General features: G+C 43.8%; 1 protein-coding gene across 1 annotated transcript in view; it reads right to left on the bottom strand.

Annotated features, from left to right (window-relative positions):
- Positions 1-25,545, bottom strand: part of LOC115200051 (hemicentin-1-like) — a 78,815-nt gene that overhangs the window by 42,843 nt on the left and 10,427 nt on the right. The window contains exons 4-24 of the mRNA XM_029762737.1: positions 25,054-25,176; positions 11,253-11,424; positions 10,875-10,981; positions 10,641-10,761; positions 10,295-10,558; positions 10,052-10,196; positions 9,470-9,591; positions 8,964-9,236; positions 8,354-8,495; positions 7,907-8,034; positions 7,038-7,151; positions 6,737-6,895; positions 6,336-6,530; positions 5,150-5,245; positions 4,846-4,973; positions 4,610-4,754; positions 4,153-4,265; positions 3,448-3,607; positions 3,085-3,244; positions 1,428-1,555; positions 1,038-1,289 (exon numbers count right to left, since the gene is read on the bottom strand). Of these exons, the coding sequence (XP_029618597.1) occupies positions 1,038-1,289; positions 1,428-1,555; positions 3,085-3,244; positions 3,448-3,607; positions 4,153-4,265; positions 4,610-4,754; positions 4,846-4,973; positions 5,150-5,245; positions 6,336-6,530; positions 6,737-6,895; positions 7,038-7,151; positions 7,907-8,034; positions 8,354-8,495; positions 8,964-9,236; positions 9,470-9,591; positions 10,052-10,196; positions 10,295-10,558; positions 10,641-10,761; positions 10,875-10,981; positions 11,253-11,424; positions 25,054-25,176 (3,247 nt within the window). The remainder of the gene's footprint in view (positions 1-1,037; positions 1,290-1,427; positions 1,556-3,084; positions 3,245-3,447; positions 3,608-4,152; positions 4,266-4,609; positions 4,755-4,845; positions 4,974-5,149; positions 5,246-6,335; positions 6,531-6,736; positions 6,896-7,037; positions 7,152-7,906; positions 8,035-8,353; positions 8,496-8,963; positions 9,237-9,469; positions 9,592-10,051; positions 10,197-10,294; positions 10,559-10,640; positions 10,762-10,874; positions 10,982-11,252; positions 11,425-25,053; positions 25,177-25,545) is intronic.

The raw sequence follows: 25,545 nt of genomic DNA, 5'->3' as shown, positions 1-25,545 counted from the left end.
CTAGTGTAGCATGTAGGCTAACGTAACGTTAAATCAATGAGCCTCCACACAGTCAGTCAGTGCGGGAACGTGATCATTGCACCCAAGACTGAGCTACAACTGGCTAGGCAGTTGGTAGCCTAAATCCTGCCTGATGTTACCGCTGTTCCTAAAACCATTGACATATGTTAGCCTACTGTAACCACACAGAGAGAGAGAGTGTGTGTGTGTGTTAAAGTTGGGTGATTGTGTACAAGCCTACATCGCCCGATTGCACCCCATAGCGATCCTCAATAGTCGATCACTACGGGGGGGAGGGTATTATAATGTTCTCTTCACCAAATGTGACTTGTTTAGGACTCGAAACTCAAAGTTTAGGACTTGAGACTTGATGGTCTTGACTTGGGACTTGACTTGGGACTTGAGTGCTAAGACTTGAGACTTACTTGTGAATTGCAAAACAATGACTTGGTCCCACCTCTGCTATGTCCTGGGATTTCCCATGTAGAAGAACGCCTTACCTTCTGAAGGCTCGTGTAGCTTGTGAACATCATAGAGCAAACCATGCGCGTGTTTGTCTCAGCTTTTCATAGATTGGTTTGAGCTACAAACTTTCGGACTCTACAGACGTTTTTCTAAAAAGACCCGGCCCCGGGCCCCTTCGGGATCCACCCTTGTCACACAAACACCGCTCTAGCTCAGCCTCCGTTAATCACAGAGACTTGGTATCTACAGATGCAGAATAAATAGACAAATCCAATGGTACAACCCAGAAGCTCAAACTCAATGTTAAAAAGGGGTTAGAAGTCCAAAACATGCCGGCGTTACGATGAGACTCATTGGGTTTAGCTGGGACGGTGTTTTCCTCAATGTAAAACATCTGTTTTAGGTATACCGTTACGGTCAGTTCTGAGTGAACCTTTTTCAACACTATTTACAATGACACCATTGTGTATCAGTCTGTGGAAATTGTTCACAGAGTGCATGGGCTGATCTGATGAATGGATAAATAAATAGATGTACAGTATATTAGGAGATTGATGAATCAGATGCCTCACCTAGCACCTCCAGTTTGACCTCCATGGTATCCTGTCCAGCAGTGTTCTTGGCCACACAGCTGTAGGTGCCCTGGTCAGCGAGGCTGGCCCTGTGGATTCTGAGGGCTGCAGTGTCCCTCGCCCCGACAGGACGTCCGTTGTGGAACCAGCTGATCTCAGGGCTGGGCTCCCCCTGAACCACACACGGCAGAACCACCGTCTGGCCTATCAGCGCCTTCAGCAGGGACGGAGCTGCCTGGATCTTGGGCTTAACTGGGAAAGAAACAAACAAGGTTTGTGTCTCATGATATCTATTAGATGCATGACATCATCTTGAACAGTGAAGTGAAACAGGTTGTCAGATCTCAAGTTCACATAGCACCTACAAAGTGAGAATCCATAACAAGATACCTTGTATGTGTAAATTGTAGTTGAGGGACACGTTGCCGGCTGGGTTTTCTGCTGAGCAGGTGTAAAGTTTACTATCAATCAGTCGGACATCGGTGATCTTCAGAGAGCCAGAAGGCAGCACGGTGAACCTGGACATGGAGAGAGGTCAGAGGTCAGGCGGAGTATAACACTGTTACTCACAGTGGAGTCACACTGGAAATCCTCAACCCTGTTTACATTTTTGTGAATATGTGTGAGTGTGTGCATGTGTGCGTGCTGTACATGCCTGTGTAGTTCTGGCTTTTATAATACCTTTCATATTGCATAATAGTAACTGAACTTCTCAACTGAATTGAGATCCCTAGCAGAACTACACCCAGCTGCAGAAATGGATGATATGCACAAATGTAAACAATGCTCTGAGATTTATAAGTTTCTCTGCTAAGCAACTCAAATTATATCAATAACATGTTTGGAAATGATCTGGAACCACAAACAGCCCTATATTTCAACACTGCACATGTGGCTGAAAGACTCTGCCCCCCTACTGCTTCAAACCCAACCAGTAGCATACATCATAGAAACGGAATGACTGGCTCAGCAGCGGTCAGTCTCTACTGAGAAGTAAAGTAGTTCTAAGTCACCTTAGTAGGGAGCAGGGAGCTGAGCACAAACTGGAGACATGGACCCAACATACATCTGTGTATACATGCTGACTGGGACAAATTGGGCTTATCAGAGAGGTCTGAGTGCAGCTCCCTAGCCTCCCCGACTGACCCGGGGTGGGCTGGGCTAGCCTCTCTCTCCTCCCCCCCTGCTGTGGAGAAGAACAGGGCTACGGCAGCAGACACTCAGAACACCCACTGACTGAGTTATTCAAAACAATCAGTTTCTCCCTGCTCACACCGGCTGGGCCAAAGGATGGGGGGCAGATAGACTCCTGGATGGAGAGACTGCGTCTGTCCGCTCCAGTGCTGAGGGTTGAAGGGGTTGTTGGTGAAGCTGTGTTATTCTCATCAGACAGCCAGGGCTGGTAAAGACTAAGGAGAAGGCATGCTCTTTTATGGCAGATGATCCACAGGGGAGCCAAACGTCAAACAGGCTGTACTTTTTTCTCTTCTCCTGTCAGTCTTCTCCCCTACTTCCCGTCAGCACACCCCTCCCCCTCCCTGTCCCCCACTCCTTCCTGGCCCCACATAAGCATCCTCATTCCACCACTACCACAGCTTTCAACACTGTCACACAGATCCTCCAGAGACATAGGGACTGGTCATGGCCGGTGGGTTTCACTGTCTCTAGTCTGTGGCCTATAGACAGACTCCCCCAGACAGTGAAGCCTGTGCTGAGTGACCACAGATTCAGGGATGAGAGAGTCATGTGTTACCATATGTTCTTCCTCAGAGAAGTTGTTCCATACGACTACACACACGCAACACACAGCCCAGCGCCAGGCTGCTGCCTCTGCCGCTTCAAAAGGCACCACTAAATGAGCTCCAACAGTTAACGGCTGCTTTAGATAGCAGCCGGATTCAATCAGCGTCCCTTGTAAAAGGTTGGTCAGTTAAGTCAGGGGTAAGGTAATCACCTTGGTATGGTGAGAAACTTGCCTTTTATTGCCTATTTACCATTTCACTGCATTGTTGCTACATTCTTATGTAACCATGGGTCTTCCTCTTACCAGGCAGTGACTGGAGGGATGGGCTGGCCGTTCCTGCTCCATGTGACCAGAGGAGAGGGACTGCCCTGGACCTCACAAGGGAGGATGACCTCAGAGCCCACCTCAGCAGCCATTTTCACCGTGTTCTCCTCACCACTCACACCTACGATCTTAGGCTTGGCTGAGGGAAAGGGAAACATTATATTTTTACAGAGGCAGGTCTGCTCTTAAGCATACAACGTTTTTTGTAATCTAAAACATGTCAAATGCCTTATGATTATTTTTTTTACACAGTACTTCCTCTGTCAATGAAACACTTTGGAGAGAGGCCATTGACATCTCGCACTGGACAGCCTTTGCTGTAAGTTAATGTGCAGCCCTTACTGTTGACACTAAGCTTGATCTCATGGCTGGTGTAGCCCACTGCACTGGTGGCTGTGCAAATATATATGCCAGCATCTTCTGCAGTGGGGTTGAGGATATGGAGGAAGCCATCAGGGTCTGACTGAGGGGAGGACCTGTCTCTGGGCAGGGGCTCCCTTCCCTGAGGGAAGAGCAGGCACAGTGAGGCCCAGATACACACTCAACAGCACTGGGACACATAACTAGGCCAAAGGTTCAATGCCCAAATTCACTTCTGATGCCTGCTATAATTACAGAGCCGAGCCCCCTTCCCTTCCCAAACTAAACTCTCTCTCTCAGACACGCACACACGCACACACGGTACAACTTCCCCTTCTTCTTTGAACACAAAATGGCTTTTGCAGACTCACTTTCACCTGACAAGAATATAAATTTACTTGACTCTAGTGTATTAATCTGAGAATGTATGGAACGAGGCTATGAATAAACATTCCTTGACACAGGCAGCCTTATAATATATACACAAGTGTTATATTAGTTTAAAGGTTATTTACATGATGTTAGTGGCCATTCATCTTAAGATGGATGGGCTGTGATTGCAATCCCCACTAGATTCCCTTGTGCTAAATTATGCGATTTGTCAAAGGCCATTTGTCACACGTATGATGGAGCCAAAACCATCATTAAAGTAAAAACATCTTCAGAGCAGAAAGCATAGCATCCTACCTTGGACCAGACAACAGTTGGCTTGGGAACTCCACTGGACTCACATGACAGGGTGATGGCCACGCCCTCGTTGGCTATGTAGTGGTATGGACCAGCGCTGATCTCTGGGGGCACTGGGAAAGTAGGTCACAAGTACAGCTGTCTACTGAGCGTGGACAACAAGGCGAGCAGAATTATCACTGGACTTAGCTCAAATCGTCTTCATTACAACTTGTCGATGAACCCTAATCTGGATGTCTGTCATTGTTGTCTATGGACAAAATGACTTCATCAAAGCATGGAGTATATGAAACATTCTCTCAACTATAACACCGCAGGGTGCTCAAGTTACAAGTTGCTCAAGATGTTGTATTCCCATACTAATAGTCAGCACATTCCTAAGCTAATTAGATGGTCCACGACTATAGAGGATCTGCCGTAGCCCTTTGACCGGTCTGTAAACCGTATCTCCTCTCACCATGGACTTCCAGGCTGACTGATGTGTTGACCGACCCGGCTACGTTCACCGCAGTGCAAACATACATCCCAGCATCCTCTGGGAGTGCCCTCTCTATGTACAGGCTGCCATCGCTCCTCAGGAACTTCCTGCCACTCAGCTGCAGCTAGGGAACAGCAATGGATAATGTTAGGCAATGATAAACACACATTCTGAGAGGTAGTAATGTAGGATTATTCAGGACAGGTCATCCTCACTTGGTTTCCATTGTGGGTCCAGTGTCTCTCTGGCAGGGGTATTCCATCCAATAGCATGCAGGGTATGCTCAGGGACTGACCAATCCCAGTGGTGATGACTGGGGCACCATGTGCCAAAAGAGGGGGCTCTGTTGGACAAAACAGGGGGATATCATTACATGAGCAGACAGACCGAAATACAAAGCAGCAGCTGATAAAATAATGCAGGATCAAACTGAAACTATTATGGGGAGAGGCAGCAATGGATACTGGTGTTATCTATCAGCAGAGAAAGGTAAGACTGAACACAAACACGAGTTCATACCCAGTCCACCGACACTGACTCTGGCCTCAGTCCTGATGGTTCCGAACTGATTCTTGGCCTCACAGACATACAGGCCTTCATCATCCAACCAGACATCTGTGGACAGATGCATAGTTACTCTGAGAATACCGTTACCGTGATCAAATAAATACAGATTCCACTGAACAGGATGGCATCTCCACACAAACCTCAGTATGAGACAGGTTACGTGTGCAAGTAATGGAATTAAGAATAGACAAGTTCATACTAGCTAGACATCGTTTTCATTGTAAGATTTCATCAACTCTGGCTCAATCATCTACTGGCATTCTCTTGGTTTATTTATAATGTCATTAGGATTCATTAAAAAAATGTATCAATACAATTAGACACACTGTAGTACAGCTGCCTCTACGACATGTCCTAAACAGTATATTTTACTTAGACCACGTGATGACAGATGAAAACATGATTACATTGCAAGTGTCTAAATGGCTGATGTCAACTCACGTGAAGAGTAAACGGTGAAAACGAAGTTGTCCAACGCGGGTACAATATGTAGCCTACATATCTGAGGCATTAATAAAGAGACCACTGGACTCTCTTCCTTTAAACAACGCCAGGTAAAGACAGAAACATCTGCTGCCATTTAAGAAAATCAGATCAGCACATAGACACAGATGGGGCCAGTGATGGAAGTCCACTTCGCCATGCAAATAGTACTGTTTCTCCCTCCCCAACAAAAAAGAACCCAGCCTATAAACATTTAGGATCTGAGCTGTGGATAGATATACCAACAACTCTCTCTCCCTCCCTCCCTCCCTCCCTCCCTCCCTCTCTGACCAAGGCATGGTCCAAAATATATTATATCCACATTATACAGTTGAACTTCACTCACCCCTAACTTGACATAAAAGTCTCTATCAATTCTCTAAGGCCCTCAAAGCGCCTCAGTTCCCCTCGCTGAGGGAGAAAGGGGAGACGCTCTATTCATTCTGCAGTGCCAGCTTTATCCTGACCTGAGGTGCTCCACCTCTTCTATGTTTATGAACCCAAAGAATGTCAGCCATGCCAGTCACCCACTTGGTGCCAATGGAGGGCTGTGGTCTCTTTGGTGCCTGCTGTTTTGGTAAGGAACTCATTATTGGGATAGCGGGATAGTGTAATAGTGTAAAGAAGAATAGTGGGAAAGGGACATAAGACTCACCCTGGATCAGGAGATGCCCTGTTTCTAGTTGCACCGTGCCACCGCTGCTGTATGCTTTAGAGATGATGGCTCTACCATCCTTTAGACGCCAAGTAACTGTAGGCAAGGGGAAACCACGGGCGACACAGGGCAGCGTGACATTCTCCCCCACATCCACTGTCATGTCAACTGGGGTTTCTGAGAATAGAGGGGCCGCTGTGGAAGAAAGAGTGGGAGATCAACGTGAAGTTCTCGATAATCAAATACAGTGTATAAAAAGGACATAGAACTACTCTGTTCAAAATACATCAATATTCTGTATTACACCTACTTGGTTTAGATAAAGGATGCAATGTCTTACCATTATTACTGGTTATCTGAAAGTGGCATTAATTCAGTAAGCCTAAAATGGCTGCCCTCACCTCCGACCTCCAGAATAACAGTAGCAGACGAGGTTCCAGCAGGGTTACTCGCCACACAGCTGTACTCCCCAGCATCCATCTCCTGCACCCTTCGGATCTGCAGCGTCCCGTGATGCACGTCCTGCTCAGCAAAAGGAACTGAGCCCACCTGTAGATCACCTGAGAAACGACAAGAAAATGACACACAGACAAATATCGACCTAATGAATGTCATTTATCATAACAGATTAAACAAGTGATTAGATATGATCCTATCTAGTGTACTATTGGCAACGTATCACACAAGTGATCAGTGTTTTACCTTTGGACCATTTGACCAGAGGAAGAGGAACTCCGGTGGCTCGGCACTCCAGGGTCGCATCACCTCCAACTTCCACCAACACAACCTGTTTCACCACCCAGATACTGGGTTCCTCTGTATGGAGGAAGGGTGAACCAAGATAAAGATGAAATAATAAACATGATCAAAACGTTTGTATTATCTGCCAAATCGGCAGACATGCTCACAATGCTATACGTGGTCAGAATAGCAAATCATTGTGAATTTAATTCAGTCAATTGACTGGGCAGCGGCTCAGACAGGAGGTAAAAATAGAAGTATCGCTGTCTGACATTTCACACGCTTCGTACGTCTGCAGAGACGTGACAGGGACAAGCTCTACAGGAGCCCAGAGAGAAAGACAGTTGAAAGGATGTGATGGTGCATCCTGCCAGAGCCAGCTTCATGGTGTCTTGACAGATCAGTGTTGTTCAAAATGACACTCCCAGACAAAAGTGAGTATAATACAAGCACACACCAGGGAGAAGCTGCCATGGTCCATCAGTGTTGTGTCCTCTGTCAAGCACTCAATAACAGCAAGGCTAAAAATACATCCTGAGGAGTGTCAACCCTGCCAACACAGGGAAGCTATAACCCACTGTGAAAGACAGGGAAATATGCCACTGTCAATCTAGAGAACATAGCTAGAGAACATAGTCCAAACACATAATTCAAACAGCACTCAACAAAAGTTCTCACACAGAAACCATTCAAAAGTGACTGAACTGAAAATATATGCGTGTGGTAAAAGTGGTAAAGAACTAGTTTTTAAATGGAAAGCCCACATCATAGCCTTTATAGTGCTCTCTCACTCAACGTGAGGACTGGAACTGATACACATCTCTACCCACCTGCATAATTGAGAGACACAGTCTGAGTGGCGGTTCCAGCCTCGTTGGTTGCCAGGCAGGTGTAGTTCCCAGCATCCTCGGGGAGAGCATCTCTGATTGTTAGACCTCCATGGTTGGATATACTCATCCTGTATTATGTAAGACAGACATCAGTCATGGGAATTCATTTTTATTGATTTAGATGATTACAAATACAGGTATCTTGGTGAATTTCATCACTAGATGTCCAAGTATGTCCAATCTCTTTTGAAAATGTATTTATTGGCAGCCATATCACGTAAATTTACCAAAAATCTGGAATAACATAGTTTGTGGTTAGCTGTAACTGTAAAATAAAGCAAACGAGATGTGACATTTGTATATTCATGGTAGGCTGTTAAAATAGAATCAAACAACTCTCTGCAGCTGCTGTCGTGTAGGTGTTGAGTGGGCTAAGAGTTCCTTTACCTTGGCCGATTAGTGAGGAACATGTTTCCATGACTCCAGAAGAGCTGCGGAGGGGGGGAACCGGACGCTGTGCAGACGAGGCGGACCTCAGAACCCCTGGAGAAGGCTTGTCTCTGGGGTCTGACTACCACAGAAGGGGCCTCTGCAGAGAGACAGAGAGGATCCATAGGAAAGAGCTGATGACTCATGTCCCAGTCATGTTTGTATGAGTAATGATTTATTACAGGCAGAGCTGATCATGGCTAAGCAGTGGTAAACCCCTGCTAGTCTGGGGGCAGAGCGTGATTGACCGGGAGAGCCTGACATCATGATCACAGCGGATCGCAGTCAGAGGCATGTTTCAAATTTGTTTGTCCTTTGCAAACGCATTACAAGCATCTGAGTCCATGCCCATCATAAAAGCTGCAATTTTCGACTTGCATCAATTGGGCTGATTTCAAACATGTTCTGACTGGGAGCGTTACTGGAGAAGTGGATAAGTCATGCTACTAAGGCAGTAATGGAAAGCAGATGCCAGAGGCCTGGAGGAGGTATGGCGGATACCCTGGTGTGTTTAGTGTTTAAGCAGATGATCAGTACAGTGTGGTTGGAGTGCGGTGAGCTACAGTACCTGGGACGAGCAGCCACACTGTGACTCGGTTGTCTCCGTTGGCATTGGTGGCCACACACTGGTACTGGCCGGCATCCTGGGGCTGCACCTCATTGATCTCCAAGAAGGAGTTGGGCAGGACCCTGACCCTCCCGGAGTGGGCCAAGATAGTGAGGCCTGCCCGCTGCCAGGTCAGGTTGTGGCGCATGGAGCCCTCCACCTGGCAGGCCATCACAGCCACAGCCCCCACAGTAGAGCTCACGTTCAGTGGGGCCTTCAGCACCGGAGTAGGCTCTGTCTCATGGGAAACACAGAGTCAACACAGTGAGACAAACAACACACTATGAGCAGGGACAAAACAGTTCATTTTACTGTCAATGTAAACATTTGGAAATACATGTTTTGTTTCAAAGTGGTATTTAAATCAGCAATATATAAATAAGATAAGTATTTTGGAAAGCTTTGACTAGCTACAGTACTACAAGTGATCTGTGACTGTGAGTGTGTGTGTGTGTGTTCTGACATACCTCTCACGGTCAGCTGTGTGAGCGCTCGTCCCAGTCCTGCGCTGCTCTGAGCGATGCACTCGTACGGACCCTCATCCTCACCTGAGGCATGTGGAATTTCCCAAAATGCTTTGCCAGAGAACCTGAGACACATGAACAGTTAGCTGGCAGGGGAGTGATGATGGGAACAGGATACCGTCTTACACCACTGACAGATGGTCCTCTCTGGCACAGAGACACAGCGAATACCTCTCGTCAGAGGTCGGCATTATTTCATGTATGTAATTCAAAACAGAGTGTCAGAACAGAGGGAGAAAGAAATAACGCTTGTTAATTTTCCAAGATGACACAATCGAATGCGTAATGTACACAAAATCTACTGTGTATACCCGTCTCCTGATTGATGCAGCAATAAAAGGCAACCGAGTCTATCGGCAATAATGTCTTGCAGAGCTGGTAACTGCAAACAGTGCACTGTGTCATACCCCATGACCTAATTAGCTGTTTTACAGCGGGTATTGAGTGCATATGGCTGTTCCATCCAAAAGGAGGGAAAGTCAAGTGTTATAGTGTGTTCAACAAACAGAACAGACGGAGACTCACTGGAACAACTTCTCCTCCCCAATAGCAACTCCACTCCTGGTGAACCTCAGCCTATAGGGGACGTCGCTCTCTACCGAACAGCCAATCATAGCGGGCAGCATATAAAAGCCGTTCACCACCTTGGGCATGCTCACCGCTGGGGGATCTTTGTCATGACAAAAAAGAGAGGAGGGAAGAGGTCACACAAAGGACGAGGTCTGTCTTGGAGACACTAGGGAGGAGACTGAGGAGAGGGATGATTACCTGGGATGATGTTTGTGTAGGAGACACTGGACAACCTCTGGAAGCGGTACCCTTCCTCATCCTTCCCTGTCACCTTGAGGAAGAAGCTTTGGGAAGGAGTGTGAAATTCTGGAACCCTCCAGAGTCCTCGGCTGCCCCTGTCAGAGGGCAGAGGCACGGGGAGGGTGCGTAGGGAGCGTCCTGAACCTGACACTAACTCCATGTGACTCAGCTGACCTGGGGGCTTCAGTCCTGTACACTTCAGCAGCACATGGGCTGGAACTCCTTTAGACGGGGAGGGGAGCCCAACGTTATTCAATGCAATCACGTATACATACAAATATATAAAATTGCATGCACACATTACCTTTGATGGGTCTCTCCCTGGTATGGTTGAATTCAGACACTGGTATACTGGAGAACCCAGCCCGGAAGTCCAGATTGCTGACCCCTGTAACTCTCAGAGTGTGGCGGCCACCGCAGCCCACCTGGACATACAGGACATTCAGTTGTTGTATTTTGTCTCAGAGGTGACTAAAGCAGTTCTCATTCTCAATGCAGGATGATCACAACCATGTCAGGAGGATCTACGGTACAGTACCTTCAGAGTCCAGGCTCCAGGTCGGGGGAACTTCAGGTTGACAACACGGGCAGAGTTTGGGATATTCAGCAGCTCTGTGAGGCCCTGCTCCACTCTAACAGTGTGACCTAAGCAATTGAGACATAACAATATCATTGCAACATTTTAAATAACATTAAATGTTCAGCAAAATGGATATCACAGGAGGTTGGTGGCACTTTAATTGGGGAGAACAGGCTCATGGTAATGGCTGGAGTGGAATCCACAAGCTCCTTTCCAGCCATTATGAGCCGTCCTCCCCTCAGCATTATCCACTGATGGATATAGTATTACTCTCAAGTATTGACAACGTTATTTGCTATCTATACAGCGAAAATACATAATGAAAGCATGATGTACCAAGGGGATCCCTGAGCTCGATCTGAGGTGCTGGTCCACTAAGTGACACAGTGACCTCCTTCAGGCTGGGGTCAAAGGGCACCTCCCACTGGTTCTCCTGAGCGCTGTCATGATTGGAGGAGAGCAGGTGAACCTTCAGGGCCTGCACTGTCTCCTCCACCCACTTCAAGACCTGGCAGGAGAGAAGACTTTATCTCAGCAAGATAGCAGCACACTCCACACAGCACACAGCTAGAGGACAGACTAGACAGGGGTGGTCTGGGACTTAGACTTTCTAGCAAAGATCTCTACGAGAAACCCAATTAGAGGGAAAGGACAGGAAGGATGTGCATGTGACCTCTCTCTGATTCTGAAACTGTCTGCTTCAACACTGCAAGCTGGTCTTTGTCTTTGAACCATCTTATGTCTCAAAGGGATCTTCCATAAACAAAAAGAAAGTGAAACAGCTCAACTGTCAAAAAGATAATATACAGTTTTCTGCACTCTTAAGCATGAATTCCCAAGAGGAGTTTCTCTCACAGTGGAAGGTAACACACTGTCTGCCAGAAAGGGCAATGCTTGTGCACACCTCTTTTAATGAATCATGGCATTGGTTCCCCTGTCCTGAGATCTATTCCAGATTAACAGATCCAATGTGCAGGATCAATTCAGGCTATATATGGCTGAACTTTTTTACTGTCTGTAATCTGTCATATTGGCAGGATTGGGTATATTCCTTTCTGAATGTAATCCATTACAGTTACATGTCCAAAACATTTTATCAGGAAAGTAACTTTTGGATTACCCAAACTCAGTCATATAATCTCATTAGTTTCAGTTACTTTTAGATTTCTTTCCCCTTAAGAGGTGCAGGTTAGAAGCTGACACAGCCACAAAGTCATAAAATCTGATTTTAAATCTAAACCTAACCCTCACCTTAACCCTAACCACAATGCTAACCCTAATGCCTAACCCTAACCTTAAATTAAGACCAAAAAGCCTCAGTCAGTTCTGCTTCAAGGACAAGACTCATCCCAATAAACGTCAACCTGCTTAAGAGGCATTAGAAGAAGATAAAAATGTATCTATTGCAGGATACATCAATGTTAAATCAAATTGTGTGTTTTCTGATAACATGCAAATCAAATGAAATGCACGGAATACAACAGGTATTCACCTTACAGTGAAATGCATACTTACGAGCCCCTAACCAACAAAGCAGTTTAAATAAAATAAATGTAAAAAAATGCGAATAAGAATAAGAAATAAAAGTAACGAGTAATTAAAGAGCAGCAGTAAAATAACCATGGCGAGAATATACACAGGAGGTACCGGTACAGAGTCAATGTGGGGGGCACCAGTTAGTCGAGGAAATTGAGGTAATATGTACATGTAATACGTTATTAAGTTATTAAAGTGACTATACATAGATGATAACAACAGAGTAGCAGCGGTCTAAAAGGGGGGGGGGGCAATGCAAATAGTCTGGGTAGCCATTTGATTAGATGTTCAGAAGTCTTATGGCTTGGGGTAGATGCTGTTTAGAAGCCTCTTGGACCTAGACTTGGCGCTCCGGTACCGCTTGCCTTGTGGTAGCAGAGAGAACAGTCTATGACTAGGGTGGCTGGAGTCTGACAATTTTTAGGGCCTTCCTCTGATGCCACCTTGTATAGAGGTCCTGGATAGCAGGAAGCTTGGCCCCAGTGATGTACTGGGCCGTACGCACTACCCTTTGTAGTGCCTTGCGGTCGGACACCGAGCAGTTTCCATACCAGGCAGTGATGCAACCAGTCAGGATGCTCTCGATGGTGCAGCTGTAGAAGCTTTTGAGGATCTGAGGACCCATGCCAAATCTTTTGTCTCCTAATGGGGAATAGGTTTTGTCGTGCCCTCCTCACGACTGTCTTGGTGTGCTTGGACCATGTTAGTTTGTTGGTGATGTGGACACCAAGGAACTTGAAGCTCTCAACCTGCTCCACTACAGCCCCGTCGATGAGAATGGGGGCGTGCTCAGTCCTCTTTTTTCTGTAGTCCACAATCATCTCCTTTGTCTTGATCACGTTGAGGGAGAGGTTGTTGTCCTGGCACCACACGGCCAGGTATCTGTAGGCTGTCTCATCGTTGTCGGTGATCAGGCCTACCACTGTTGTGTCATCGGCAAACTTATTGATGGTGTTGGAGTTGTGCCTGGCCGTGCAGTCATGAGTGAACAGGGAGTACAGGAGGGGACTGAGCATGCACCCCTGAGGGGCCCCTGTGTTGAGGATCAGCGTGGCGGATGTGTTGTTACCTACCCTTACCACCTGGGGGCGGCCTGTCAGGAAGTCCAGGATCCAGTTGCCAAGGGAGGTGTTTAGTCCCAGGGTCCTTAGCTTATTGACGAGCTTTGAGGGCACTATGGTGTTGAACGCTGAGCTGTAGTCAATGAACAGCATTCTCACATAGGTGTTCCTTTTGTCCAGGTGGGAAAGGGCAGTGTGGAGTGCAATAGAGATTGCATCATCTGTGGATCTGTTAGGGCGGTATGCAAATTGGAGTGGGTCTAGGGTTTCTGGGATAATGGTGTTGATGTGAGCCATGACCAGCCTTTCAAAGCACTTCATGGCTACAGACGTGAGTGCTACGGGTCAGTAGTCATTTAGGTAGGTTACCTTAGTGTTACAGTTTACATAGCTGTCCATAAATGGACGTTGCATTTTACTTAATGGGTTGGTTATGCAGGCTTCACTGCTTTCTTCTACAGATAATAATATGATTAGGCTATATCTTTACATAAAAAAACAACAGTCAGTCATATTTTCAGTCATTCCAATTAATATAATACCCCTTGTCTTCAAAAATAGAACTTAGAAATATGGAAATATAGATTAGTCAAATTGTTTTACCTGAGTATAACCCAAAAACGATGGACTAATTAGCCTACTCTGTTGTTTATGATGGACTGATTGGGCTCATTGCTTCGAGTTGAAAAATAAATGCTTTGAGCACTCCCAAAAGTGGTATTTGCATGTGAAAAATGTATTGTTTACGTTTTTGTTGTACACTTTGATATCTCGACTCCGACATTGTGCGTCCTAATATTTATATATTTCTTAACTCCATTCTATTACTTTTAGATGTTTGTGCATTGCTGTGAATTGTTAGATACTATTGCACTGTTGGAGCTAGGAACAACCCACATTTATCTACACTAAGTTGACCAGATTTCTGAAATGAAAACCGGGGACATTTCCAGTTCGGCGGTCAATATATAATTAAAATATCCAATGTTATTATCTATGCAATAAAAAAGCGGGACAATTCCGGTTTCATGTATTTAGTCTAACAGGCACACTGTGATAGAGAAAACAACTGTATTACAGAAACACTACAGACAAGACAGAACTGTCCGATCTGAACTGCCATTCAGTGGTCCTGGTAGAATAAGAGCAGAAGAGAACATGAGCAAAATTGAAAAAAAATAGACAATAGTATATGTGAAATACTTAATAACATAATAAAGAAATAAGATGCTGATGAGATTGGTAACTACCGTAATTTCCGGACTATTAAGCGCACCTGAATATAAGCCGCACCCAGTGAATTTAAAAAATATATATATTTTGAACATAAATAAGCCACACATGTCTATAAGCCGCAGGTGCCTACCGGTACATTGAAACAAATGAACTTTACACAGGCTTTAACGAAACACGGCTTGTAACAAAAATAAAAAATTAGCAGTAAACAGTAGCCTACCAAGAAAGTCATTGCTCCAGACCAAGCTCCCGTGCAGCAGCTCTATTTCCTTTTCCAACAGCCAGATCAAATCGCCTTCAACTTGAAAGCTGCATCATATGCATTTCTCCGTGTCTTTGCCATGATGAGGGTGACAAAATTACTACCGTAATCAGAATGATGGGAAGTTTGAGCGCGCTCGATTTAATCTAAACAGTAAACAAAAAAGTTGTTTGACCTTAACCCGTTCGGCAATTTCATTGGTCTAATGAAAGCTTCATGCCGCCAAAAAACTGAGCACGTCACAGAATGTGTTTTGTTTTTTAATTTGAAAGCGGGAAAAATCCATATATTAGCCGCGTCATTGTTTAAGCCGCGAGGTTCAAAGCGTGGGAAAAAAGTAGCGGCTTATAGTCCGGAAATTACGGTACACAATATACTTAAACCAACCTAATCTGTATTTTTCTCAGAAGAATGTCTTTTCTTCAAGATTGCTGTCTTTGGCCAGCTTCTCCATGAACTCCTGGCAGGGGAGGTTGACGTTTGTAAGCATGGCCTTGATGGTAGGAACAGTGAACCTAGATCTTGCTGCTGTCCATAGATCATTAATTTGGGAGAACACTCTCTCGACTGGTGCATTACTTCCAGGTAAGCACATGACAACAGACGCTAATCTAGCCAAGTTAGTGTGTGGGATGTCATTCTATTTGAAGTGGGTAACCACCGTGCTCCATCTCTGACTAAGCGGTGTCTCAGATGTTTTCCATTCTTCAAGCGATCCCCCCTTTAGGAACTCTTGCAGGCCAGTAACCTCGTCACACAATGCATCCTCATTGATGGTCACATTGGGGCATTTTTCCTGCAGTGTGGCTGCTGCCTTCTGGATCTCTTCACGCAGAGGTTGCCTGTAAATCTTTTAGATTATCTGTGTGCTTTCCCCATGCTTGCAATAGTTCACAGCCATAGTGAAGAATGATTGAGATGTTTTGAGAAAGGGAATGAAGTTGTCATCACGTCTTGCAGTCAATTTTGCCTTAACGTTTCTCAGAATTGCAGCGGAGTCCACAGCACAGTGGTCCTGGCCTCCAAGCATCTTGATCGTGTCACTGAATACGATCAAGTTTCCATGGACAAAGGCCAGCCAAAGTTCAGTTAGTGGATCTTCGAACATTGTTCTCAGGACAACAAGGCACTTGTCTTCAGAAATAAAAAAGTATTTCAATGGCACATACATTTTCAGCACTCTTTCTAGAGCAGGGAGCATGGACATCCAGCAAACATGGCTGTGTCCTAAAATGTTATGGTACTCCTGGCCAACAAACTCACAAAAGCCCTTCAGTCTTTCTACTCTGACGGTGAAAATATGAACATATCCAAATATCTTTGTGAGCAGGTACTCAACATCATATCCAAAGCTGTTCTGGCCGTGTTATGAATGATGTGGGCAGGACAACTTAAGCCAATCGCCTCCCGCTGAAGAGCATTTTTAACTTTGGTATGGACAATGGCCCTCCCCAGCCTATTCAGTCCTCCAAAGTTGGTATTTGTTGTCAGCAGAAAATGTTTTCCAGGTTACATTTTTGGATGACCACCAGGACCTCAGCTGCAATTTCCTCTGCTGTTTCTCCATTCAATTCAACAAAATCAAGCAGTTTTGTTTCCACAGATGTGCTGCTATCATATACCTTACAATATCTGACTACTATTGGCAGCAGCTTTACATGTCCATGATTGGACGCATCAATGGACAGGGACACAAATTCAACCTGATCTAGGTCTGTGTTACCAAAGTAGTTGCCCATGTTGCTAACACATTACTCTCTATGGCATCACATTTTGTCCTAGCACATGTAAACTTTGGCTCATAAAGCTTCCGTGCCAGTTGTGCTGTGCAGTCCATAGATCTGTAACTATGATTGTGTCGCATAGACACCCTCCTGCACAGCTAAACCATATTCTTCTTGGGAAGGCTCTACGTTCTTGAAGAACGTGGTGACAGACGGCATACCAACACGGACAATCAGAGAGGCTTTATGCTTTTTCGTCTGTTGATGTTCTACCACTGCCGTTCTTCTCCGGCTGCCAATTGACAGAGAGGAATTACAAAGGGTGCAGTGAACCATTCTATCGTCTTGACCTGAGCGTATAAATGGAAATTCTCTCATGTTTTTCATAAAAAGTGCATTTCCGTTTCTTGGAAAGAGTAATTGTATCTCCTCTGTCTGCTCTTCTTCACTCTCCTTGTGTCACTCTTCTTACTCTTTTAACTTTTTCTTCTCCTCCTCTTTTCTTCACTCGTCTTCCTTTCCACCTCACTCTTCTACACTCTCCTTGCTTCACTCTTTTTACTCCCTTAATTTTTCCTTCCTCTCCAATCTGTATTAATAAATAGCATACTATTAGATAAAGTATTTGAACAGATTCCCATTGCTTGCCTCATTTTTGTATTTTATCTCAAAAACGTTTTTTGGAATAATACATTGGCAGGCTCTGTAACCATATCTTTACCTTCACTCATCTGTCTCCTTCCTCTCCACTGCTAATGTTATCCATGAACATTTCTAAATATATTTTCACACTACTTATTGTAATGCCAAACCATTACAATTGTAATCTACAAAAATATTCTCTGAATTAATTGTGCATTAATTTAATATAATCATATTTTCAAAATAGCCCGTCCACTGCATGTTTACATGTGAACGTTTTTTAACCTAGCTACCATAACAGTAGCTAGCTAACCTAGCTAGCTAACTTAGTCTACATAGCTAACGTTAGCTAGCATAACCTATTTAAAAACGTATAGAGCAGATCATCTATCTATATAATAAATTGTGACATAACATCACTAGCTAGTATTTCAAACGATTGTAACTTATCTGGCTTGAAAAGACGTTTGTGGTGAAGTTGTGGATTCACTTGATACTTGCTAGCTTCTGGCCGAGTTTTCCACCGCAGTTTTCTCTAAAACTATCGCGAGCAAGTAGTTAGCAGAAGAAGAGCGAATGAAGCTGCTATAGCGAGCAGCCCCCTCTGTTGGCCTAAACAAGCACAACGCGATTGAGACGTCAACTCCGGTCTTGCCAAGTCAAATATTTCACTTTGCGATCTGTTTTTAACGCAGAGTTAAAAACGGGGACATTTCCGGGGACAGCTCCAGCCGGGGACAGGCCACCAAAAACGGGGACTGTCCCCGGAAAACGGGGACGTCTGGTCACCCTAATCTACACCGCAATAACATCTGCTTAATATGTGTATTGTGACGAATATAATTTGATTTGATAATTTGCAGCCGATTCTGTTGCAAAACGTTTCTTAAATGGAAGCAGAAGGAAAGAAACCGGGAGGGACCTACCTGAATTTGTCCAATATAAAATCTCATTTTGCTCTGTTTGCAGTCGCACCATTGGATGACATTGCTTGTAATGTGGTTTACAAAAGCATTTTCCTGCGATCCATCAAACGCATTATGTGTCATCATAGTGGTCTCTGATTTCTGGTCACACTCTCTCAGTAAGAACAAATTTAAAGCAGGCATTTTTTTTCTTAGCTGATTTGAATATCATTGAGAAAACAGAAAGGAGGCCAATATTTTTTTCGCCAACTTCATCAAAATAAATTCCCGCAAACATCCTTTCTGAATTTTAAAGTAATTCTAGAAGTAATCATCTACTTTTTCAAAAGTATATGTAATCTGATTTTTTTGTGTAGTCAATTAGGCTACATGTAATCTGTTACTCCCCAACCCTGCAAATTGGTTGGGCTTTAAATAGCAGACATGGCCTGCAAGGACTGGTCTGGTCTTGGGTTGATGGGATTGTGGAGGCTTCACTCTGATATGAGGGTCATTATCTTGTTCTCAGAGAACAGATTAACCAATCCCTGGCTTCCGCTGAGTCTGAAATAAGCCTGGGGGGCTTTATTACAATCAATTTCAGGAGTAATCATCACTGAGTATACTTTTCCCCCTTGACTATTACTGTAGAATATTTGACAGGTAGAATTTCAATGTTTGATTATATACTCAACCCTCTAGGTGAAATCATGCTGGTGGTTAGGATTCAGAAGAAAAAACAAGGTGTCCTTTCCCCTTTACAGGAAAAGAAGAGAAGAACCCGTTGTATAACTGAATCTATTTCTTCTGACCGGATCATCATTTTTTCCATCTTTCAAGTGCTTAACAAGCAACTGTGGTCTTGTATTTGTTTTGACCCCATAATCGTGAGTACAGACATTATGGTTGCATTATGTCTATAATAAAACAAACAGAAAACATTGCTTCAGTGGCCCCTCTGAGAAATGGGGCTTATTCAACACATCTTAATATATTTAGGAATAATGGAGAAGATTGGAGTGAGCAAAGCCGGCCAACTGGGTGCTGACAGCAGCTGGTTCCTCTCTGAGTTTACAACTGGAAACAGCTGTAATTTCTGCCACATGTCCTGCCATCCCCAGCAGAGCAGGAAACTGCTATAGAGTGACCTACTGTACATCTGCCTCAAACCGGTGTATATTTAATCTCAAGCACCTAGGGAGATCTCCCCAAAGACTCACACACTAAAACATTAGGGTTCCTCAAGGGTTCTCTGGGATGGGTGATGGTTCTATGTGGAAACCTAATGACTCAAATAACCCTTTGAGCTCATCAAAGGTTCTTTACAGCTCTTTTAGTGATAATTAACATGTATGGGAGGCAGCTCATTCGAATATTTGGGGGTGTGGTTTACGCACAGCGCTTTTTGTGCAACCATGAGCACATTCCAGTTTATTTAATATGTTGTGTTATGCCATTATGAATTACATATGACTATGGCCAGTGATGGTGTCTTGTGAAAAACGAATGCATGGCCTTAAGTCAATTGAGAACAGTTGACTAAATCAGTCAGTGGTTTTCAATTCTCTCCTCAGGGGACCCCCAGCTGTTCCAGATGTAGCGCACTTGTTTCAACTTGTCAATTAACGCAATAATAACACCTATGAAATGTTATCAATATAACTTGGCTGACCAGTATTGTTTTTCAAAAGGATCTACAAAGAACCTTTCAGATTGAGAAAAGGTTCCATAAAAAAAAACATTAAAAAGGGAACCGTTTTTTTGGTGTTACATAGAACCTTTTTTAATGGTTGTTTATAGAACCTTAGGAAAGGGTTCTTTGTAGCACCATACAGGTTCCATTTAGAACCTTATGAGCATGGTTTTTTATTGAACCTTCAAAAAAGCATTCTATATAGCACCAAAAAGGGTTTTGCTGTGGTTACAAGCCAAAGAACCCCTATCTGGTACAATGTAGAACCATTATTTGTTAGTGTGGGACATGGGGAACAGGGGAGACACAGAGATAGACCTGATGCTGTTTGGTCTGGCCAAGGTGTGCCTCGAGGAACATGCTGCGTTCTGCTGCTGCAACAGCCTGAGCCATGGGGAATCCAGAGGATCTACGAGTCTTTGAAACCTCATCTGCCGTGTCTCGGCTGAACAGGCACGTGGTATTGTGTCAGGAAGAAGCACCTCTGCTATTTTAAGTCTAGAGCAAAGAGGTTGGCCAGAGGAAGGTCAGCTAAGGCTGAGGAGATACACTGTTCTTTTTATCTTCCAGCTAGGTTGTTTTCTAAAGGGATTCCTCCTCCTCATGCCCCTTTGAAACACCCTAGCAGACCGCTTGAATGTTTCTCTCATAGTGGTTGGGGAACCTATAGACCACAGCCCTCCTTGCACAAAGGGGTCTCCCAACTCCGGCTCTGGGGTTAAGCCGCTACCACCATCACTGTGAGAGAGCAGACGGGGTGCCAGGAACCAGGCTATTAGGCCAAATCAGTCCCAGATGGACCCCCGTTCTCCTATTGGATTGGAACCTCAAAACACCTGCCTTGCCTTTCCCCCAGACAACAAGCAAGAGTCTACCACATCTGTCTTCATGTCTCTGAGAGCAGGTCTAGACTACAGAGACTGGCTTTATTCACTAACATCAGGAACACGACAGAGGACACGGGTTAACTAGATTTAATTGATATTTTAACAAAATCCCCTGTCCCTTTAACTCACTACTGAGCCCACCTGATGAGGAAACCATTGGGCCAATGTTACTAGTGGTTATTTTATGGAAGGAAGTCCAGCCACTTCAGTGAGGAGTGCGTGTGGAATTGAAACACAGAGACACGAACATGCATTAGCCAGGCTGCTGACAAGGTGATCATAAACAGCCTAGAGTAGTTTATAGATGGACAGCAATAACCCATGAGCTCATGGCCAGCTCACGCAACAGAACAGACATCATCCATAAGCACAGATTAGAGCATAGATGAAACCTCCCAGAGCCCAGAAAGATCTCTCTTGGCCAGGTTCTCAGCCCTCTCACATCCCTCACACACTGAAAAATGAGGATGGCCTCCATGACCATTACAACCAGATTCCAAGTTTAATTCTTCGGGATAGGTATCCCTTCCACGGGACGGTTGAGCTAACGTAGGCTAATATGATTAGCAAGAAAATTTCCCAGGACATAGACATATCTGATATTGGCAGAAAGCTTAAATTCTTGTTCATCTAACTGCACTGTCCAATTTACAGTAGCTATTACTGTGAAAGAATACCATGTTACTGTTTGAGGAGATTGCACAATTTTGAACATAAAAAGTTATTAATGAACAAATTAGGCATATTTGGGCAGTCTTGATACAACATTTTGAACAGAAATGCAATGGTTAATTGGATCAGTCTAAAACTTTACACATACACTGCTGCTATCAAGTGGCCAAAATGTATATTGCATCTGGGCTGGAATAATACATTATGGCCTTTCTCTTGCATTTCAAAGATGATGGTACAAAAAAACATACAAAAGAACGGTTGTTTTTTCCTTTGTATGAGCTTTTACCAGATCTATTGTGTGTTATTCTCCTACATTCCTTTCACATTTCCACAAACTTCAAAGTGTTTCCTTTCAAATGGTACCAAGAATATGCATATCCTTGCTTCAGGGCCTGAGCTACAGGCAGTTAGATTTGGGTATGTCATCATCAGATCCTTAAGAGGCTTTATTAATTAAACAGCGCATTAGTGTTCTTTTTCTGCCCGAGGGCTTGCTGACAGATTGCTCCAGTGATTACAACAAGTTAAGTATTAAGAGTTTAAGGAGTGTCACACACAAGGTTTCACAATGAGCTGTTGTGTGTGGATTTGGAGTCAGCTCAAGAGGGCAGCTGTGTTGGAAAGAAAGAGGGAAGCCATGACAGATCATATCCTGGTATTAGAGAGTAAAATAAGCAGTCTGTTTTCTCTCCACATCTCTGCCCGAGACCACAAAAGATTGTGTATATTTGATTTGGCCACAGTTTATTAAACTGATATTAAGAGGGGAGATTTTAGTTAGATTTGAGGTATGCAGTTTCTAAGGATTAAAGGATTTAAATTAATTCAGTAATACCATGCCACCCAGGAGTACTGTACATCTGAAATAGGATTGTAGTTCTGTTGATTCATGCTAAATGAGTGGAGAGCTTGTCAATTAGCATAACATTTGAAAGGTGAGAGTGGTCACTTTAAAACATGTAAAGGCAATCCAACCTGGTCTAGCACTATCCACACTCTGGCCAGCTGGGGCCCACGATGAGAGGACTGGTTTCTGTTGGTGGTGTGAATGTGGTCCCTCAGCTCTTCATTATTAACCATTATACTGTAACACAGCAATGCCCTGCAATGTGGATCTGACATTCAAACACTCCTCAATGAACTGTGAAGGTTATGAAGTGCTAATAGAACCAGATCCCGCACACATACATACATGCATACATACATACATACATACATACATACATACATACATACATACATACATACATACATACATACATACATACATACATACATACATACATACATACATACATACATACATACATACATACATACACATGAATACATAAAGACCAATATGATTTGAAAGAGAGCAGAAACACATAAAAACACACATAGAGAGCTGGGTTCAGGGGTTCAGTGGGCCATCTTCCAGTGAACAGTAATACTTGGCTCAAGTGTAGAGCTGCCCTCTCCTCAGCCCAGCCATCTCCTCTGATGACATGCAGGATACCAGTGTCTCTCCCAAAGGAAACTCAGTCTTGTTTTAAGTTTGACTGCGAGTTATTGAGCTCCGTTGACTTAGGTTTCCAAGATTTGTGGTTCAGTTACATGCTGAGATAAAGTAGTCACTCACCACTATTATATAGTTCCTGGTACGATTAATATGCACTACAAAAATATTTGATGTGTGTCAATAAAATACACTATGAATACATGTATGAGTGATAACGGGTTCATATCGCTATTCTTTTGACTGCTTTTACATATAAAATATTCTCCTTACACCATGTGTTCATTTGAACCCAACTGCATTTTTTTTAAATATGTCCTGAAGAGACTAAAAGCCTATAATTCTTACAGAAAAATCACACTTATGGTTGACCATTGACTCAGCACACCCTCATGAGTGTGATTGAAAAAATATACAGTACCAGTCAAAAGTTTGGACACACCTACTCATTCAAGATTTTTTTTTATTTTTACTATTTTCTACATTGTAGAATAATAGTGAAGACAGCAAAATTATGAAATAACACATATGGAATCATGTAGTAACCAAAAAAGTGTTAAACAAATCAAAATATATTTTATATTTGAGATTCTTCAAAGTAGTCTCCCTTTGCCTTGATGACAGCTTTGCACACTCTTGGCATTCTCTCAACAACCAGCTTGGAACCTGGAATGCATTTCAATTAAAAGTTAATTTGTGGAATTTATTTCCTTCTTAATGTGTTTGTGCCAATCAGTTGTGTTGTGACAAGGTAGGGGAGGAACACAGAAGATAGCCCTATTTGGTAAAAGACCAAGTCCATATTATGGCAAGAGCAGCTCAAATAAGCAAAGAGAAATGACAGTCCATCATTACTATAAGACATGAGGTCAGTCAATGCGGAAAATGTCAAGAACTTTGAAAGATTCTTCAAGTACAGTTTCAAAAACCATCAAAGTGCAGTTGCAAAAACCACCAAGTGCTATGATGAAACTGGCTCTCATGAGGACCGCCACAGGAAAGGAAGACTCAGAGTTACCTCTGCTGCAGAGGATAAGTTCATTAGAGTTACCAGCCTCAGAAATTGCGGCCCAAATAAATGCTTTACAGAGTTCAAGTAACACATCTTAGCATCAACTGTTCAGAGGAGACTGCGTGAATCAGGCCTTCATGGTCGAATTGCTACAAAGAAACCACTACTAAAGGACACCAAAAAGAAGAAGAGACTAGATTGGGCAAAGAAACACGAGCAATGGACATTAGACCATTGGAAATCTGTCCTTTGGTCTGATAAGTCCAAATTTGAGATTTTTGGTTCCAACCACCTTGTCTTTGTGAGACGCAGAGTAGGTGAACGGATGATCTCCGCATGTGTGGTTCCCACCGTGAAGCATGGAGGAGGAGGTGTGATGGTGTGGGGGTGCTTTGCTGGTGACACTGTCTGTGATTTATTTAGAATTCAATGCACACTTAACCAGCATGGCTACCACAGCATACTGCAGCGATACTCCATCCCATCTGGTTTGCGCTTAGTGGGACTATTATTTGTTTTTCAACAGGACAATGACCCAACACACCTCCAGGCTGTGTAAGGGCTATTTGACCGAGAAGGAGAGCGATGGAGTGCTGAATCAGATGACCTGGCCTCCAAAATCACCCAACCTCAATTGAGATGGTTTGGGAGGAGTTGGACCGCAGAGTGAAGGAAAAGCAGCCAACAAGTGCTCAGTATAAGTGGGAACTCCTACAAGACTGTTGGAAAAGCATTCCAGGTGAAGCTGGTTGCGAGAATCCCAAGAGTGTGCAAAGCTGTAATCAAGGCAAAGGGTTGCTACTTTGAAGAATCTAAAATCTAAAATATATTTTGATTTGTTTAACACTTTTTTGGTTACTACGTTATTCCATATGTTTCATAGTTTTGATGTCTTCACTATTATTCTACAATGTAGAATGTAGAATGTTGAAGTGTAGGTGTGTCCAAACTTTTGATTGGTACTGTATATAAATTAGTTTGATGACTCTCCTCTTCTGATTCTCACCTCATTGACCTGCTGCTTGTCCAGGTGGAAGATCTGTCCAGAACTTGTGGCAGCGATCTCCTCATAGGCTCTATACCCAGGCTGAGAGCGGTCTCCACAGTCCCCAGTCAGCACAAACACAACCTGGGTGCACACAGAAGACAGTGGTGGATGGTTATCACTACTGAACTTTCATGAGATTACTGTTATCAGACATTGCCATCACACTCTAAAAAATGTTGGGTTAAAAACAACTTAACTTGGGTTTTTTGGTAACCCAGTTCTGGGGAAATATTGGACGGAACACATCCTGGGTTATTTTGACTGAGCGAGTTGGGCTGTGTGATTACCCAAACATGGGTTAATTTAACCATAATTTGGGTATTTATTACCTTCATGCTGGATTGAACTACTAGCTTGGACTTTTTGAACGTAATCCGTAGGAATTTTTGGCAGCGTAGCTCTCTGATATATCTTATTGGCCACCTTGTGATAGTAAATGTAATTCCTGTT

This window comes from Salmo trutta, chromosome 9 (assembly GCF_901001165.1).
Source record: "Salmo trutta chromosome 9, fSalTru1.1, whole genome shotgun sequence".
Lineage (NCBI taxonomy): Eukaryota > Metazoa > Chordata > Actinopteri > Salmoniformes > Salmonidae > Salmo > Salmo trutta.
The sequence above is the reverse complement of the archived record's forward strand: the minus strand, read 5'-3'. Positions and strand labels throughout refer to the sequence as shown.